This window comes from Hermetia illucens, chromosome 3 (assembly GCF_905115235.1).
Source record: "Hermetia illucens chromosome 3, iHerIll2.2.curated.20191125, whole genome shotgun sequence".
Taxonomy (NCBI): Eukaryota; Metazoa; Arthropoda; class Insecta; order Diptera; family Stratiomyidae; genus Hermetia; species Hermetia illucens.
The window spans coordinates 140,413,287-140,431,285 of record NC_051851.1 but is presented as its reverse complement, the minus strand read 5'-3'; the positions used below and the strand labels follow the sequence as shown (position 1 = coordinate 140,431,285).

The window sequence follows — 17,999 nt, the reverse complement described above, 5'->3', positions numbered from 1 at the left end:
ATCACAGAAGCAACCAGGCTGTACAAGGCTGTAGCCAAAGACGGGAGAATATCCTCTGCCTGCTTGAAAAAGGAGTACACCTGCTTCTTAGAACTCATTTCCCGGGGTGCTACCTCTCGGTGGCAGGCGACAACAATCTGCTGACACCCCAACAACGAATAAAAGGGGAAGGAAGGAGAGCTGGAAACTAGCAAAAGAGGTATTCTCAGAAGCTAGGCTAAGATGGGCAGTGGGAACTTTTAAACCAATGAAATCTCCCGGAGTAGATGGCATTTTCCCATCTTCTTATCCAGAGAGGCCTAGGAATTATCTTAGAGTCTCTTCTGAGGGTGGTGAGGGGGGAGCATAGCACTGGGTTACATACCAAGGGCATGGAGACGGGCAAAAGTGGTCTTTATTCCGAAAGCGGGTAAAAAGGATCCTTTTCACCCTAAATCTTTCAGACCAATTTACCTAACATCGTTCGTACTCAAAACGGTGGAGAAGGTCATAGACAACTATATTAGAACTAACGTTCTAAAGCGTAACCCCCTACATCACTGCCAACACGCTTACCGGGCAGGACGGTCAACTGAAACTGCTCTGTATCAGCTGACAGAGGTACTACGGGACGTCATAGAAACAAAAACAATTGCTCTGGCACCCTGGCACTCTGGATGGGCTAAATGGTAGAAAGCAGACAAATAGGGGTACAAACAGGTACAAATTCTGTTATCATGAACACCACTCAAGGCTGTCCACAGGGTGGAGTACTATCGCCGCTGATGTGGAGTATGGTAGTGGATGAACTCCTGGACGTGCTAACAAATACTAGAATACAAGTCCAGGGCTACGTAGACGACATTGTTTTAATCTGTAGGGGCAAATATGAAGATACCCTATGTGATAAAATCTAAACTGGATTAAGGGTTACTAGTGCCTTGTGCAGGAAGGTGGGACTGCGGATCAACCCAACCAAAACCACCATAGTACCATTCACTAGGAGACGTAAGCTGAATCACCTGAGAGCCATTACATTACATGATATCGAGGTAAAACGAGAAACAGAGGTCAAATATTTGGGAATCAGGCTAGACCAAAAATTACTCTGGAAGACACATGTCGGAAACACTTGTCGGAAAGCCACGAGGGCTCTGATGACTTGCAGATCCATCGCAGGAAAAAAATGGGGTTGCAGCCGAAGATACTACTTTGGATATATACTGCAATAGTAGGGCCAATGATTACCTATGGAGCGGTAATCTGGGCAGAAAGAACCCAACTCAGCACACAAGCCAGGGATTTACATAAGCTCCAAAGGCTGGCTTGCGTGTGTATCAGTGGGGCAATGAGGACATGCCCAACGGCATCCCTGGAGGTCCTTCTGGGATTAACCCCTCTCCATCTGCACATACAGATGCAGGCAAGGAGATCAATATTCAGGATAGCCGGTAGTATGAGTGAGGCGGGGAGCTGCCTAAATCGAAGGAAGATTGATATCCTTTCTAGGCGGTATTCCGAATTACTCATACCGAGGGACAACATGACAACGAGGTTTCACATCGATAAGAAGTTTGAAACACGTTGGAGTAACAAGGCAAACTGGTAGAGCGTGGCTGCGACATGCGGCTTAAACTAGCAATTGATTACTTGGTACACTGACGGATTCCTCACAACAGAGGGAGCGGGTGCCGGTGCCATTGGTCCAAGGAAAATGTACATTGAGTCAATGGGCAGGTACACTAGCATATTCCAGGCGGAAATATACGCCGTAGACAGATGTGCCTCCTTTAATCTCCAGAGGAACTACAGGGGGCAGAACATAGCTATTCTTGCCGACAGCCAAGCAGCGATCAAGGCACTTAGGTCCAACCAGGTGAACTCTAAACTGGTATGGGAATGCCCTGAGAGACTAAATACACTCGGCTCGTCCAACAAGGTCTGGATACTTTGGGTTCCAGGCCATGCTGGGTTGGAAAGCAACGAGGCAGCGGATGAACTAGCCAAGAAGGGAGTAGGACGCCTTTACACGGGCCAGAACCCTTCTGTGGAATCGGAAACGGTTTCATGGCTATGACTCTAAGAAATGAAGAGAAACGGTTGAGGGAACTATATTGGGCGGGCCTACCAGGGATGGAGCAGTCCAGGGTGCTTATTGGGGGATACGAACCCATGCGTACAAAGGATTGCTTAAACCTTACCAAAAAGAACCTCCAAATCATAGTGGGAATTCTCACTGGTCTTTGTCGCTGAACTATCACCTAGGGAAGCTAGGGATATCTACGGACACTGCCTGCAGGTTTTGTGAGGAGCAGGACGAAACCTCTATACACGTCCTGGGACAGTGTCCGGCACTTGTGCAAAGTAGGTCGAGACATCTGGGAGAACACTTAATACCAGATGCAAAGCTGAAACATCTGGAAGTGGGAAACATACTAAAGTTCCTAACGGTTCCAGGCCTGCTTGCGATACTATGATCAATAGGTACACTATAACCAGTAAAAGGGGCACAATAGTTCTTCAAGGACGCGACTTTCCCTTAACAGAATAATAATAATAAGGTTATCCATCAAAACCTTGCATACAAGCATGGGCTGATCACGGGAACATGTCCGGTTTACCGATATGAGCTGAAAGCGGTACTTAATAGCTCTGCTTACAGTATGTATTGGGACCGTCAAGTTCTGACTGATCGCCACACTGCACATAACAACCCTGACGTACTGTCAGTTGACAAGATAAGATGATGCTATCCCCCATAACAGCAACATCGAAGGGAAATACGTACATAAGAAGGTGATCTATCAGCCACTGGCTCGGGAAATCAAAGAAATCTGGCGTCTCGAGCTGGTGGTTGCAGTTCCCATAATATTATCAGCTACAGGTATTGTACCTAAATCCCTCACCGCTTCCCTTGGGGCCCTGGGACTTTCGCACAGTCTGGTTCAAACCATGCAGAAGTACAGCACTGTGCCCGACGTTGCGGGGTGTTCTCAACGGATTCTCCTATTGACCTAGTATTAGGTAAAATCCGGCATCTGCCGAGACTGTGATAACTCGGAAAAAATTAATTACGTAGCCTAAATCTTGTTAAAATTTGTAAAAAAACATCCGAATTATCCCCGGGTTCCGTTAAATTAAATTTCAATCTTTTCTTAGATGGCCTAATTTGATATTATCATATATACATACATTTATGTCTAATCGGTAGTTTATATAAATGTTAACTCCGTTAATGAAAGGTTGTACAATTGAAAATATGTGTGCACATAATGTTACCAACTAAAATCTATGTAAATCGAAGCAAAAACCGTATTTTCCAATTTTTATCGAATGATGTCGAGAAATGCCGGTTCCTTTCACTTTTCTTATTTCATACTCCCTGTCCTCATAACAACCGGCATTACTGTAGCTGCACACAATGATGTTCATGGAATACTAAAAAGCTACATTATGGAGCTTTCGGTGGGTGCATACGATACAAGTTGGAGAAACTCTGATGAGATTCGAATGATGGAATATGTAGTCTTTCGGTACGACTTTGTACTGCTGTTGATTTAGGCATTGGATTCAGTTTCCACTATTATTTCTCCGGTGGTTTTGCATTAACCAATTTGGGCATTGTGGATTAAATAAGTAAAATTCTAAGAATATTTTCCTAATTCCTGTGTACGAATTTACGTATATTTATTGTCTACTAAACTTCTTGTACTAACAGATACATATAGTTTCTCTTTACGCTGAAATAATTATCTACATACAACTTATCTAAATACTCGTTCTTCACTCAATGTCGCAAGGAGTGCCCCGAATTAGCTCCCTTGCCTTTCCTCGAAGAATCCTGTAGTTCACTTCTTCCGGCTTCAGGGATTGGTAGATAAACGCTGGCATTCTGTCGGAGAGCACCCACAAGTACCCATCTTGGTCAACTTTCAAATCGTTAGGGAACACAAGAGCAGTCGAATCAGAGTCCACCAACCCTTGCGTATCCTGATTGTAGGGTTTCTTCGCATTCCAGCACCCAACTCCGTCCTTGTTCACTTGAGTATAGAAGACAATTTCGTTATCTTTATCAAAAAATTCGGCTGATGACTGTCCGTTGGCACCGCGGTCGCCTAATAATTTGAATTCATAGTAGCAATCTGGACTCGTTGAGTAGGTCTCATTCTGCAGGACTTTGTTGGAAACGACAAATTCCTTTGTGCTAGACAATGCATGGAAGTAGACATCTCGCGATCCGTCCGTCTTTTCATTGCCCACTGCCAACCCGAAGACTCCATCCGTCCACTGGAAGTTGACTCCGCCAACATTGTAGTCTCCGTTCAGGGGATCGAAATGGAAGAAATTGTGTTTGACACGCCAGGCCTTGTTGTCCTTGAAGGAGTAAACGACAATGCTGTAGGCTCCTAAATCCGGGATGTAAGCGTAGGCGTTGTCACAATCGTGCTTGGATACATCGACGACCTAGAAAGATAAATTTTTCTTTATTTACTTTTGCAATTTGAATTGATTTAGCGCTCTCCAAGGAGAGACTCAACCACATGAATTATTAATAAGCGAATGCATATATATTTCTCCATCTAAATAAAATTACTAAATTGAAAAATCTTACAATATTGGCAAAGAACGTATCCTCCTTGATGACACTTTCGGGGCATGTGAAACGTCGAATAAGTTGATTCGTTTCAAGATCGAATATTACAATTGCTGGAGGAGCTACTTGATTAGGATTGCCGAGAATATCAGCCAGTCCGGTATCCATGACCCAGAGCCGGTTGCATTCATCTGCTCGAACACGAAATGTTGAAACAATAGAAGAGTTCAGTTTCAGACCTTCACCAACAAGGGCTGGTTTCTTCGCTTCAGCTCGTCCAGCTGTGAATAAATGAAATAAGGGTTGTAATGAGAAAATGCTTAATGGGTTTTGAATATGGAGTTATGTTTCTTGTCTCATAATTGTTGGCGCAAAGTAGACTAAGGGACAAAGTGTTCCAAAAAAGTTAGGACCTTCTTTTCTCACCAGACACAATATATTGATAAATAAATCCTATTGGCACAGTTAATTTTTTAGCCTCTAAAGGATGACTTTGAGGATGAATTAAAGAAAATTTTTAACTTTTTGTCACAATCTCGGCAGATGCCGGATTTTACCTAATATTAGCACTAAGTGCCAAGCATTTAGGCTCGGACGATCCTACTTGCTTAAAAACTAAAGGGCCGGTGGTAGGAATCTGTTGAGAACTCACCGCAACATCGAGCACGTATACAGAATGGTGTACTTATGCATGATTTGAACCAGACTGTGCGAAAGTCCCACGACACCAAGGGAAGCCCTGAGGGATTTAGGTACAATACCTATAGCTGATAATATTATGGGAACTACAACCACCCGCTCGAGACGCCAAATTTCTTCGATTTCCCGAGCGAATGGCTCATAGTTCACCTTCTTCCCCACGAATTTCCGTTCGATCTTGCTGTTACGGGGGATAGCAACATCAATAATATACGCGGCGCAACCGGTCTTGTCAACTGACAGTACATCAGGCTTGTTATGTGCAGTATGGGATCAGTCAAAACTTGCCGGACCCAATACACGCTGTAAGCAGAACTATCAAGTATTGCTTGTGGCTCATATCGATAAACCGAACAGTTCCCGTGATCAATCCATGCTTGTATGCAAGGTTTCGATAGATAACTTTAGATATAGCATTATGCCTGATGATGTATTGCACCGCTACCATAACAGTACAGCCAGAAATGAGATGGTCCAACGTCTCCAACGACGAACCACACATTCTGCACTGCTCGTTCTCCACTCGTTCTTTCATGATGAGCTTTTTATAAGCTCGGGTGGCGACCACGCCGTCCTGAATGGTACACATGAACCCCTCCGTTTCAGCAAAGAGTTCCCCAGCAAACAGCCACCTGTTCCACAAATGCAAATCGACAAATGGCTGCCAAAGGCAATTCACGTGTTTACCGTGCATTGACTTCGACTTTTATTCATCAATCCGCTGTTGGTCCGACTTCACCCCACTCAGAGGATTGAAAGATCGATCCTTCAAGTTAAGTGGAGTCAGTCGACAGTTTGCCTTACAGACAGTCGCATGCAAGGGACTTTGCTGCTCTTTGCTGTAAAAATAAGCGCGCAGCGAGTCGACTTGGCGATGATGTTGTGCCACCACGTCAACCACGCCCCTACCTCCAATGTCACGAGGCAGGTTCATCCGCTCCACGGCAGACTTTGGATGATGCATTCGGAATTTGGACATAGTTGTCCTTATCCGCCGCTGGACGTTTTTCAAATCGGTCTTCGTCCACGGCAATATTCTGAATGCATAAGACAGTGAAGGGATAGTGAATACATTCAACGCGCTTAATTTATTCTTCCCAGAGAGGTGCGATTTCAGCACCAGCTCTACACGTTGCAGGAATTCGGACAGCAGAGCATCCCTTAGATCACCAACTCCCACATGGGTTCCTTGAAGAATTCCAAGGTACTTGCAGAAGTCTGTCTCGGTCATAGCTACGATGTGGAGGTCACTAATGCTATATTCGGCACGCGGTTGGTGATGACCTTTGCGGATGGCTTGGCTTCGACGCTTGTCTAGTACAAACTCGATCCGAATATCACGGCTGAACATGTCTATTATTCGCAACAGACTTCTAAGATGGTTGTCAGTACCAGTATGCAGCTTGATGTCATCTAAGTACATCACGTGTGTCAGTTCGCACTTAGCACGTAGGCAATAAAGTATGCAAAACCATGCCCTCTATCATCATTCAGTAGCAATGAAAGGGGGTTCAGTGCCATACAAAACAAAAGGAGTCTCAATGAATCCCCTGGAAGATGCCCCTACATATACGGATGGGCTCTCAGATATTAGTACCCTCGGATGTACGCACTGATTTTCATGACTGGCGCCAAAAACTCTATTAGTTTCGGATCAATGCGATACAGATGTAGGACATCGATTAGGCAGGTATGCGGGACGCTATCGAAAGCCTTGGCATTATCGATATAGCAAAGAGGTTTCTTTGGCCTCTAGTTGCTTGCCCTACAACTACCGAGTCGATAATGAGTTGCTCTTTGCAACCACTTAACCCAACTCGGCACCCCTTCTACTCCTCGGATAGAAAGTTGTTGGTCTTGAGGTGTGCATAGACCCTTTCACTACTAATGGATATTATGAATTTGTAGAGGGTTGGTAAGCAAGTAATCGGTCTTGTGTCTTTGGGGTCCTGCACCGTGTTCTTCTCAGAGGTAAGGTAGGTAATCCCCGCAGTGAAGAAGGGTGGAATTCCTCCAGCCTACTCATGACCTGGTTTATGCTGTGAGCCAACCGACTGTGTGCGCTGGTAAACTTCTTATACCAGAAATTCTGCACCCGATTCAGACCTGCGCTCCTCCAGTTCTTCGAGATGTTTATGGCTCGTTGAACTTCCTCTTCGGTAACATCCGCAAAATTCATGCCAGGTGTATTGGCATGGCGGGTGCCTTCGGCGGTGATCCATTCAGCATGCTGGCCGGGTAACCCCCAAAGTCCACCCCAATACGCTTTTGCTTCCGTCACCGAAAACTGTACTGTCTGGACGCTCTGTTGGGATTCGTTGAGAGATCTGACAAAGCTCCGCTGATTCCTCGCGTATGTTGCATTCTGGACACGTCTGGAATGACTTTCGCCATACCGTCGTCATCGGCTGCATATGACACAAAGTTTCTGTTTTAGTGTGTCCAGAATTTTAACTACGGGTGTCCCAGTGGGGATGGCATAGTTTCGGTAAACCCTCTGCACTTTATTTCTCACCCGTCTGTTGGCATTGCCAGTGCTGATCTGAATCAGCCTAGCAATGCCCTGCCTTAGTGAGCCCCACCGACTTTCTAGACGAATTTTCCATGGTGGATCTCTTTGGTCACTTAAACCAATAACACGAAAGTGAATCTTCTAACCGTGCAGTCTGATAGCCGCAACTGCACCACAATACACAAGTGATTGTAGTTGCAGCAGTGAGATATCAGCACGCAGTCGAGATGCAGTCTCATCATTGATTTGAGATAGAATTCCCGGAGTAGTTGGAGAAGCATAAAGCCTGGGAATACCTGGTCTATGCAAAAGATCCATATCCGAGAATTCTATACACGCTTTTTGGAATTCGTCCCGAACCTCAGCGGAAACCTCAGCTCGACGGTGGAGAACAGTGCTTCGGCGAGTACTGAAACTGTTGCCTGCAGTGCGGCGTGGTATTGTTGATGCCGCCGCCTCTGCCCCCATCGACTCTCGGTCAACAGTTTCCTTGATGATGATGGGATTGTCTCGCAGCAAGTTATAAAGCGGCACTGGTCTGCGACACGCTGCACAGTCACATGCGCGAATCGCGGGAAACGCTTGACCAATCTCTGGTGTAACAAAGGGCGGTAAGATGTTGTACCCGCCCCGCCATTTTTGCGTAGTAGGAGCGGATGATGAAGAGGTTCATTTCCTCAGACCACTTCATCGACTGCCTACGTGAACCTACCTGGTCGCCACAGATTGTGGCGAAAGAGCTGCAGCAGGCGGAGCAATGCTGCTGGTCGTCGTGGCGCCTAGACGTCGAACCGCCCCACAACTAGCGGTTTCGACGCCCTGCTGTCCATTACGGGAGCCCGACCCAGTCACCAAGTCAGACGACTCTCGCCGGTTATCCATACCGAACCTCAAATTTCTTCTTCTTTTTCATTTTTGGTGGTGCATTTTATTCCTAGCTGCCAGGTGTGGGAATAGCTTCCTCAATGAATAATCTGCAAGACTGCAACGTTCCTGCACTTTCCTCACCTACTCTCTGAGACGCTGCGGTGACGTGCAGCCATTCAGACTGAATCTATCCATCCCTTCTCCTTTCAGAACCGGGCTTGGGAGCGGCTGCGGTGGAGTTTTATTATTTCATTTTCAATATCTCAGAAACTATTTATTTTCTTTTTTAGTGGAAAGTCTTCTGAAGAAGGAGAAAGGAAGGTTCGTTCTTAAGCTTTTGAGTTGTACGTCTGTCTGTTTTGCTTTTTCCTTTTTTGAAGGAGATGGAAATCTTCAAAAGAGAACGGGGACTTTTAAACGCCAAAACCAACTCCGACTTCCCGTCCGGGAATTAAATGAAATTACCATCCAGGAGCGGAATTAGTTCACTTTAGCGAGATCTTCCTGTCCTCTGTCCTTCTGGTTTTTGCAGTTTATCCAAGGTAGATCTGATCATCGAGCTGATCGTATTCTAATGCTCTTGGCATGCTAGTGTTCCTCACACCAAATTTTCCGGCGATAGCATTTCACCGAAGTTTCGTCTAAGTATCACCTTTTTTCTGCAATCACTGACATTTGAAGAATATGTGCACTTGGTCACCGGGACCCCACCGCGATTTGGACAATCAGCAGAAGTATCTATTTTAAATCTATTGAGGAACTGATAGCCCGTGAAAAACAGGTTTAGATTACAGGGATCAACCTCTGTGTCTCGTTTCCGAGCGGTACCATGGCTGCTGCCATCTACTTATAGATCTCCCCCTTTCGGAATTCGGCAACTACGACAAAAAAACATTGTGTTTGCTTTACAGAAAGGACGAGAGAGCGGAGGTTGTTCTAAACAGGGAATCATCAACTCTGATGTTGGACGTAGGCTGCTCAACACTTTTCAATCTTTGGAATAGGAAATAGGGAATAACGGTGAGTCAAACGCACATCATAAATATGGATGGACAAAATGGAACGATACTCGAAGAAGATGTATTTGACTTGATAATGAATTGCGAGAAAAGAACCTATCAGGAGAGGCTCGCCTTGCTACTGGCAAAATAAACTATTAAAGGAATTTAGGGCAAAATGCGTGCATACCTGAAGAATCGTTTCAAAATCACGAGGAGGAGTGGAACATAAAAAAACAGCTCTCTACTTTTAGACAATTAGGATGGGACCTGCAGCAGGCAAGCAAAGAAAATGAAAGCAGGAACTTTGAAAACTCCTGCAAGAAACCTGACGTAAACTCCTAAACCACAGCCTACAGACTGGTGATACCTGAAGTAAACGTGAAGAAGAATCTGCCCGATTATGCTAAAATCAATATTGGAGACACTGTTTCTGCGAAGATCGAATACTTTGAGGTGATTGGGGGAGCCAATTTAGAGACCATTCCTTGTATCAACCAAGACAAATTGTTCAAAGTGTGTAGGAAAATGAGCGACAAGAAAGTGCCAGGACTTTATGCCATTCCGAATAAAGCGGTGGAAGCTACGGTACTCAGAAGATTAGTCATGTTTACACAAACATGTCTCCACGAAGGGATCTTTCCTAAAAATGGAAGCAGTCGCGTTATCGGAAGAAAACAAACGACACGGAGATCCCTCGTCACATTGTCCACTTTTTGAATACGGCGGAAGAAATACAAAAGCGGAAGTGCTCTTTGTGATATCCAGTTTGGATTCGGGAAAGGCTAATAAAGGTGGTGGACATCGCAGCTGCTACCATAGAAGGTAAGAGACGTATTTGGAATGAAAAAAGTATTTTGCGGTGCTCATTTTGGATGTGAGGAATGCTTTCAACTTAGCGAAAAGGGCGCTCATCAATAGGAAAGATAGGGGCTAGCTAATGCATTGCCAGGAAACTAAATACGACACAAACGAAAACATGTGTCAGCATGTGTGTCATGTACGAGTCTTTCGTCTGCCCTTAATAAGAGGAGTAAAAGTGTTGATTTCACGACGATATAGCCGTGGTTGTAGTGCCAAAGTATATCTACAAGATTCAGACAACAGCAAATGAAGCCTCTTCACAGTTTTCATCAGTTTCGACAAATCCGCAGAGTGTAGGACCTCTATTCTTCTTTTCCCTTCCAAGTTATTAACGAGGGATGTCATTGTCCTTATTTCTTGCCGTTTCGTCTTTTTCCACATAAGTCTTTTAATAATCGACCGTTGGAAGGCATTCTCCATCTCGGTGTCGATTATATACATCTTTTCTTTCATGAATCTTTCAGCACTGAGGGGAACGCTGAACAATCGGTGGATCATGGTATGGAAAGGGGCCATTTTATGTGAATGGGGGTGGTTGAAATTATCCGGTATCGTTTGCTGGGTATGTGTAGGCTTCCTGTAGATGTCAAAAGATATCCCCTTCTCCTCCCTAATGATCCTTTAATCAAGAAACAGGAGTTCTCCATTGACCTCTACTTCCATTCTAAATTTAAGTTTCCGAAGTACCTTATTCAGGACCTCCAGCATCTCCTCCTCTTTAACTTCATGGACAATGGTGAAAATGCCATCTACATACTTTGACCAGATCTTTGGGATCAAGTCTTCGGAATGTAGATCATTCACGAATATGTGACTCAAAAAGGGTGAAAGGGAGTTCCCAATTTCCACCCCTCTGGTTACTTTGTAGAATTTCCCTCTGAATGTCAGGTAGCTCTCTCACATGCATACCGCAAGTCTTAAGAGACTTCCTGTTTCTCTTTTCCACTCCAACGACATGTGATTTATAGTCAGTAGCCACTCCTCCACATACAAAAGCGCCTCCTTCGTCGGGATGCTTGCAAACAAAGCTTCCATGTCGAAAGACACCATCCGGTGTTGTAAATTGCACATCTTTTAGTTTCCTGATGAGGACCTCTCTATTCCTTATAGCTTTTCCAGCGGGCAGTCGCACTAGTTCCTTAAACATATTCAAGAGCCATTTGACGATATTTTGTGTGGGCGCGTTTGTGGCTGTTATAATTTCCGGAAATTCATTGCCAAGTTTGTAGATCTTTGAGTATCCGAAGTTTGCCAGGATTCTCAATAAAGTGGCGACATTCCTTTAATACTTTTTCCACCCATTTAATGGAATCCGGCAAAGGGTCTTCCCTCAATTCAAAGTATCTTTCCGTCCGAAGTTTTTCAAACATAGCCTCATCGCAGTCAGCCTGCTCCACTATTAAAACCGCATTTCCTTTGTCCGCTTTTAAATAAAATACCGGCTTTTCTCTTAGTTATTTCATAAATTTTCTATGTCCTTACGCTATCCGTAGTTCCTTGGGGGCAGGTTTATTATGCGAGGAAGGAATTACGAGTTGCTTCTTTTAATTCGTTATTCTCAAATTGAATGCCCCTTGGGCAAACTTAGTTGTTGGAGTGCAAAGTTTTCAAGCCCATGTTTTAGACAAAAATCAATTTTTTTTTATTTCATTTAGATTCTTTTAGAAAAAGTGGATAGAACCGACAAAATTGAAATTGATAACCCAGTGAAGAATTACATCGCCTTACGGGGTATGTTCCGGTGGACGCCGGCCTAACAGGAGGCGGGTCACAAAAAACTTCACTCTCCATTTTAGGCGCAAACTTCCTGTGTCACTATGGGCTATTGGTCGCTTTGCAGAACAAGGCCCCGTAAACTCTTTAAAGTCGTCAGGGAAAATTTCTACCAGCGCAAACGACACTCCTCAGAAAATATCTCAACATCACCACTGAAAGTAGTTTCCCCCCGCACGATGTGCAGCACCATATTAACACTATCGGCTCCCAGATCTTCCCAAAGGTGCATCGTATATCACCCCAGAGGCTAGCTATTGTACGGAAATGGTTCGATGATTTAATGAAACAGGATATTTTCAGACCTTCCAACAGCTGTTGGTCACCCCCACTTCATTTGGTCGCTAAGCCAAACTGCGAGTAGAGGCCATGCGGAGATTACAGGCGTCTGAATGCTCAGACAATTCCCCCCAGTGCCCTATCCCACTCATCCATGATTTTGCGCATTCACTTACAAATTGCCGTATTCTCACCACCTTTCGCTTACCCCTCACGGAATTCAAGCTGACCCAGACGAGACTGAAGCGATAAAGAACTTTTCCATACCAACTACGGTGAAAGATCTATGAAGGTTCTTGGGCATGTTAAACTTCTATTGTCGTTTCTTGCCTGAGGCTGCTCATCACCAAGCGATCCTCAAGACTTGCTTGTCCGGGTCCCAAACAAAAGATTGCTGAAAGGTTGTGTGGACTACTATGGCGGTCCAGGCATTTGGAACAGTCAAACAACAGCTTGTTGATACTACTTCTGGCCATTCGTAAACAGGGATGTAAACTCTTGGGCTAGAGTGTCCAAAGGCAAAGTTAATAAACACATAAGAAAGGAAGTAGGCGTATTCCCTAGGTCGACCAAGCGCTTCCACATTATCCATCCCGACATCATAGGCCCTTTGCGAAACTCGCACGGATAAAAGTATTGCCTCACAATTATCGACAGGTTTACGTGGTGGCCCGAAGCAATACTTCTGACTGACATTACGGCGCAATCATATGCCGAGTCCCTCTATCGAGATTGGATCCCATACGTAGGTAAACCAGCCGCAATCATCACAGACAGGAATGCAGTTTGAGTCTACTCTTTTTTCGGAGTTACACGACTATTGCATACCATCCATAGTCCAATGAGGTGATGGAAGGTTGGCACGGAACACTAAAGGCCGCCTTAATAGCTCGAGACGATCCGTCATGGTCGCCTTTCGTCCTCCTCGGCCATCTCGCAGCCCATCGAAAGTTCACGGCTAGCACCGCGGAGATGGTATACGGAGAGACATCAGAGCATGGTTAAGTGACTCCGGCATGCTGTGTCTGCTTGAAAACACGGTTTCGAAGCTGCGGCCGACTCCACCTTCCCGATACACGACACAGGAGGTTGACACCTCCAAGAACCTCGAGACAGGCTCACAGGTCGTCATTCGAGTGGGCGCTCCTGCTCCGCTGATCCCGCACGGATTCAGCTGGGGGAACGAAAGCACGAACCACGAATGCATCGCCGTGATGAATTCGCCTCCGCCCACACACTGAACACCGACACAGCTAGCCTGGCAGGAGGCGGATCGCAAGAAAGCTTCACTCTTTCAATAACTACCCGTCAGGGCGACCAGGAATATGAATATGAAATATTCACAAAAGTGTGAATCGGATATATTTAGGATCATTAATAGATTAACATAATAAAATAAAAACTCGGAGTGTAATTTCGTAAACGGTGTCCTGGAAGAAATCTCAAAAAATGTTAAGGCGGAAGTTTTAAGTGGGTAGATCATATTTCAGGGAAGGGCGCTGTGCTATGCAATGGACTGCGCTACCCTGGAGCGCTCAATAAGTTGCCACCGTGGAAACATGTAGCCCAAAACACCAGAGGAGGAGTGTAGATTACACATCAGTTGAGTTACTAAGAAAAAATTCCAAAGCGGAGTCTTCCGAACTGTGTTCTACCATGGTAACTATTATACTTCTGCTTCTATTTCTAAAAGACATCAAGGAGTTGTATCACAACAATCTTCCTCCAATGCTTGCACAAAGTATACATAATTCCTAAGCCTTTAACTGGGTTTTGGCTTTTGGTTAGACCAGTATAACTAGTAATGCAGGTACGATCCTCTTTAAGTCCATCCAACTACTGGCCTATGCTGACGATATCGACATCATAGGAAGAACCACCCGAGACGTACAAACTGCCTTCATCCAGATCGAGCAAGCGGTAATCGGCGCGAGATCTTGGGCTGCACATCAATGAAGACAATACAAAATATATGGTGGCAACGTCAGCACCGAAAACCAACTAACCAACAACATCATACCGCACGGAGAATACAATTTTGAGACCGTTGACAATTTGTCCTATTTAGGGTCGAAAATCACAACCTATAACAGCTACGATGATGAAATCGGCGTACGGTTATTGTCAGCCAACAGAGCCTATTTCAGCTTACAAAAAGTGTTCCGCTCGAAACTTTTCACCATAGGGTCAAAACTCTTATTGTACAAGACTATGATCTTGCCAGTCCTCATGTAATCCTCGGAAACTTGGGTTCATAGCAAGAAAAATTGCGAACTCTTGGCCGCGTTCGAGAGAAGAATCCTCTGAAAAATGTTTGGCCCCCTACATGAGGATGGACAATTCCGCAGCCTACACAATGACGAAATCTATAAGCGTCCGGTTGTGGATAAAATCCGGCTCAATAGGTTACGGTGAGCGGGTCACTTAATCCGTATGGATGAGAATGATCCTACCGGGAAAGTCTATAAGGGCAATATCTATGGTAGAAAAAGAAGACGAGGCACCCTACCTAAGATGGAGCGACGGCGTAGGCCAGGACCCCAGACAGCTTTTGGGGATATCGAATTGGTGGACCTCGGCGCAATACCGGGATGTCTGGAGTTCGTTATTAAGGCAGGCCTAGACCGAATACCGGTTGTTGCGCCGTTGATGATAATGAGTATAAGGACTAAAAACAAATATGTACCTGTAAAGTTCTAGCCTAGGAAGTTATCACCCTTTATTTAAGGTCCGCCTTTGTTGCTTCATTCAGTGCATTATCAGTGCCTGTACATATATTGCACATTTTGCATAAAACAGTTGGGGAGGAGTGTAGCATTTTTGAAAATATTTTGGCAATTGCCAAGATCCAATTTTTTTGGAGCAGAGCAAGGTGACGTGTAAAACCTGTGGAAAATTGTGGAAGTTATAATATTTTTTGTTAGGTTCAATTACTCAGAAATCCAAGGTGTCCTTTTTTAAGGTTTTATGTAAAACAAAACCTTATTAAAATCGGTTTACTGTCTATTTGTCTATCTGTCTGTCACACGCATTTTCCCAGAGACAGCTGTAGCGATTGACACCAAATTTGGTGGAAAGGTCGAATATAGTCAGTCAAACATGAAAATTTATTAAAGTGATAAATCTGAGGAAAAAGAATCCTATTTGACGGATGGGAGTTATGCTGAAGGGACAACATATAATTTCAAAAATATTCAGGTCGGAATTAAAATCTGCTTGGAGTCAATTTTAAGCTAGCAAAAAGCATGAAGGCTTGGTACCCTGGTCTAGGCTATTACTCATCCAGTCAGTACTTGAGATAGCTTTAGCGAGTATTAATGCCGTAGAATTCCTGTCCTCATCAAAAATAAATTGTTAGTCAGTTGTAGGGCGCACACACGATCAGCGTCAAGGACTCGTAATAGTTAAGATACACAAATCTTTTCGGTGTTGAAAATTAAAGGAAAATATGTTGAAACATATTTTGAAAAGATGGTTAAGAGGTTCACATTTCTTAGATAACTTCTATTATAGCATTTCATAGAAAAGCCTGTGCATGCAATATATCGGAAAGTGAATATCGATAATAAAATTTTGAATACCGTAGGGATCAGTAATGCTGTCTGCATATGTATTCGTACATTTAACTAAGTAAGACGATTATGTTGAATTTTTTTCTCCATGCACAATATCTTGCTTCATTTTGCAGAACAGGTAAGATAGAGGACCAGGTGTGCAAAATTCGTTCAATATATGGATGAAATCATTTACGCGGATACTTTATGTAAGCTCATTTATATCTATTTTCACCTCCAGATGTAATAGGAAAATATATGCTGATTCAGTTGGAATAGAACAGAATCATCAGGTGTATTTCACGTTGTCTATTGCAGTGGTTCGTAGTGACTTCCTTATAACGCTATCAAGTAAAAGTGCTGTGCAACAAGTTCCTTAGAAAATCTGATGAAATCCCTTACAAACTTCTTCAAATCCTAAGTATTTCCAGGAACTTATAGAGACCCAAATGCTTCTCGTATATCTCTAACTTGTGAGGTGAGTAATTTCTCCTTTATATACAATAAATCTGTCCAAGGACATGAACATACTTATCCTTTCGGACGTCATCCAGGATGAAGATGCTCATACATATGTATGTAGGTCGTGAGTGCAAACACTCATACATATACATAAGCCTATATACTGAATACATTACAAATCTATTTGTTCACCTGCTGTTTCGGCAACTGGTTGGGCAGATACTTCGATCGGCAGGTTGTTATCCTCCCAGCTGGGGTACGGGCGTAGTACGGGCGATTTTTCATCTGTTGGTAGCTGGATGTAATTCAGAGAGGCAGCTACACCAGATTTCCATCTGCAAGCACAAAAACAAAATCATTTTCCACGTATGCACATTCTATATTTGTCGGGAAATAATTGTTACTTATCAATATTTTCAGTACAGCTTACACTCGTATGTAAATTATTTATTCGGCGAAATTCATTCACGAATCGAAAGAGTATAATAGCGAAAAGCTGTTAATATTCCGACAGTTCCAATTTCATCGAAAATATTTGCATTTATGAAGGATTCATAGCGGATCATACATGAATGAGTATAATTGGAGGAAAAAGGGACGATATTATTTGTACGAATCCACTTATATTCTGTTGCATTCATTGGTAATGTAAGAATGAAAATAATTCTATATAATTTTATGATAATACGAAAATGCTTATAAAATATAAAGTAAGTAACTCGGAATGATTAAAACGGTAAATAATACTTGCAAATTATCCAACCATATTTTCCAAATATAATCGGTTGAGAAACTTCTTCAAATTATACTTTCATTTCCTGTGTTTTCAGCGTGGTGAAAAATGGGCTAATTTTTGGCCATAGGTCCATAAGAAAATGTTATGGTTCGAGTTGAGGAGGTTTCCATGTAGTATTTTTATAATGGAGGGGAAAATGGATTCCCTGTAAATAATTTGTCATCAGAGACGTCGGTTTTGGAAAAAATAAATTGGGGCAACTGGTAGCTAGGTAAATTCGTAGCCAAAAGCTGAAGCTTTACGTTGATATTACTCATGGAGAAACACCATGAGAAGCATCATCCCCTCTACATTGTGTTTCTGGATTCCACCGTGTGCTACACAAAATCATCTAGTATGCTCTGTGCCAGAGGAACTACCTGTAGTGTCCGCAGCTTTACGACATATGCAACATTTCACTCGTCCTGTAGAGCGACAATCGGACGGGAGAATGCATTTAATAATATGCAACATTTCATTTTTTTCTCATCGTGCAGCACCACTCAGCTTCCTAATTCCTCAATATGTTAATTCTCATCCCAAAATCGCCTCACATTTACCATTTAATATTAACAATTTCATTTTATTTACCAAAACCTACCCCCTGCTTCCTTTCCTCTTAAACTCTGAAAACTATTTACAT

The 17,999-nt window shown here is 43.6% G+C and overlaps 1 protein-coding gene across 1 annotated transcript in view; it reads right to left on the bottom strand.

The window, feature by feature from the left end:
* Positions 1–3,630: 3,630 nt before the first annotated feature.
* The window catches only part of LOC119651948 (protein yellow-like), a 36,012-nt gene continuing 21,643 nt past the window's right edge, over positions 3,631–17,999 (bottom strand). The window contains exons 2-4 of the mRNA XM_038055802.1: positions 16,774–16,916; positions 4,592–4,854; positions 3,631–4,443 (exon numbers count right to left, since the gene is read on the bottom strand). Coding sequence (XP_037911730.1) covers positions 3,763–4,443; positions 4,592–4,854; positions 16,774–16,916 — 1,087 coding nt within the window. The 3' untranslated portion in view covers positions 3,631–3,762. The remainder of the gene's footprint in view (positions 4,444–4,591; positions 4,855–16,773; positions 16,917–17,999) is intronic.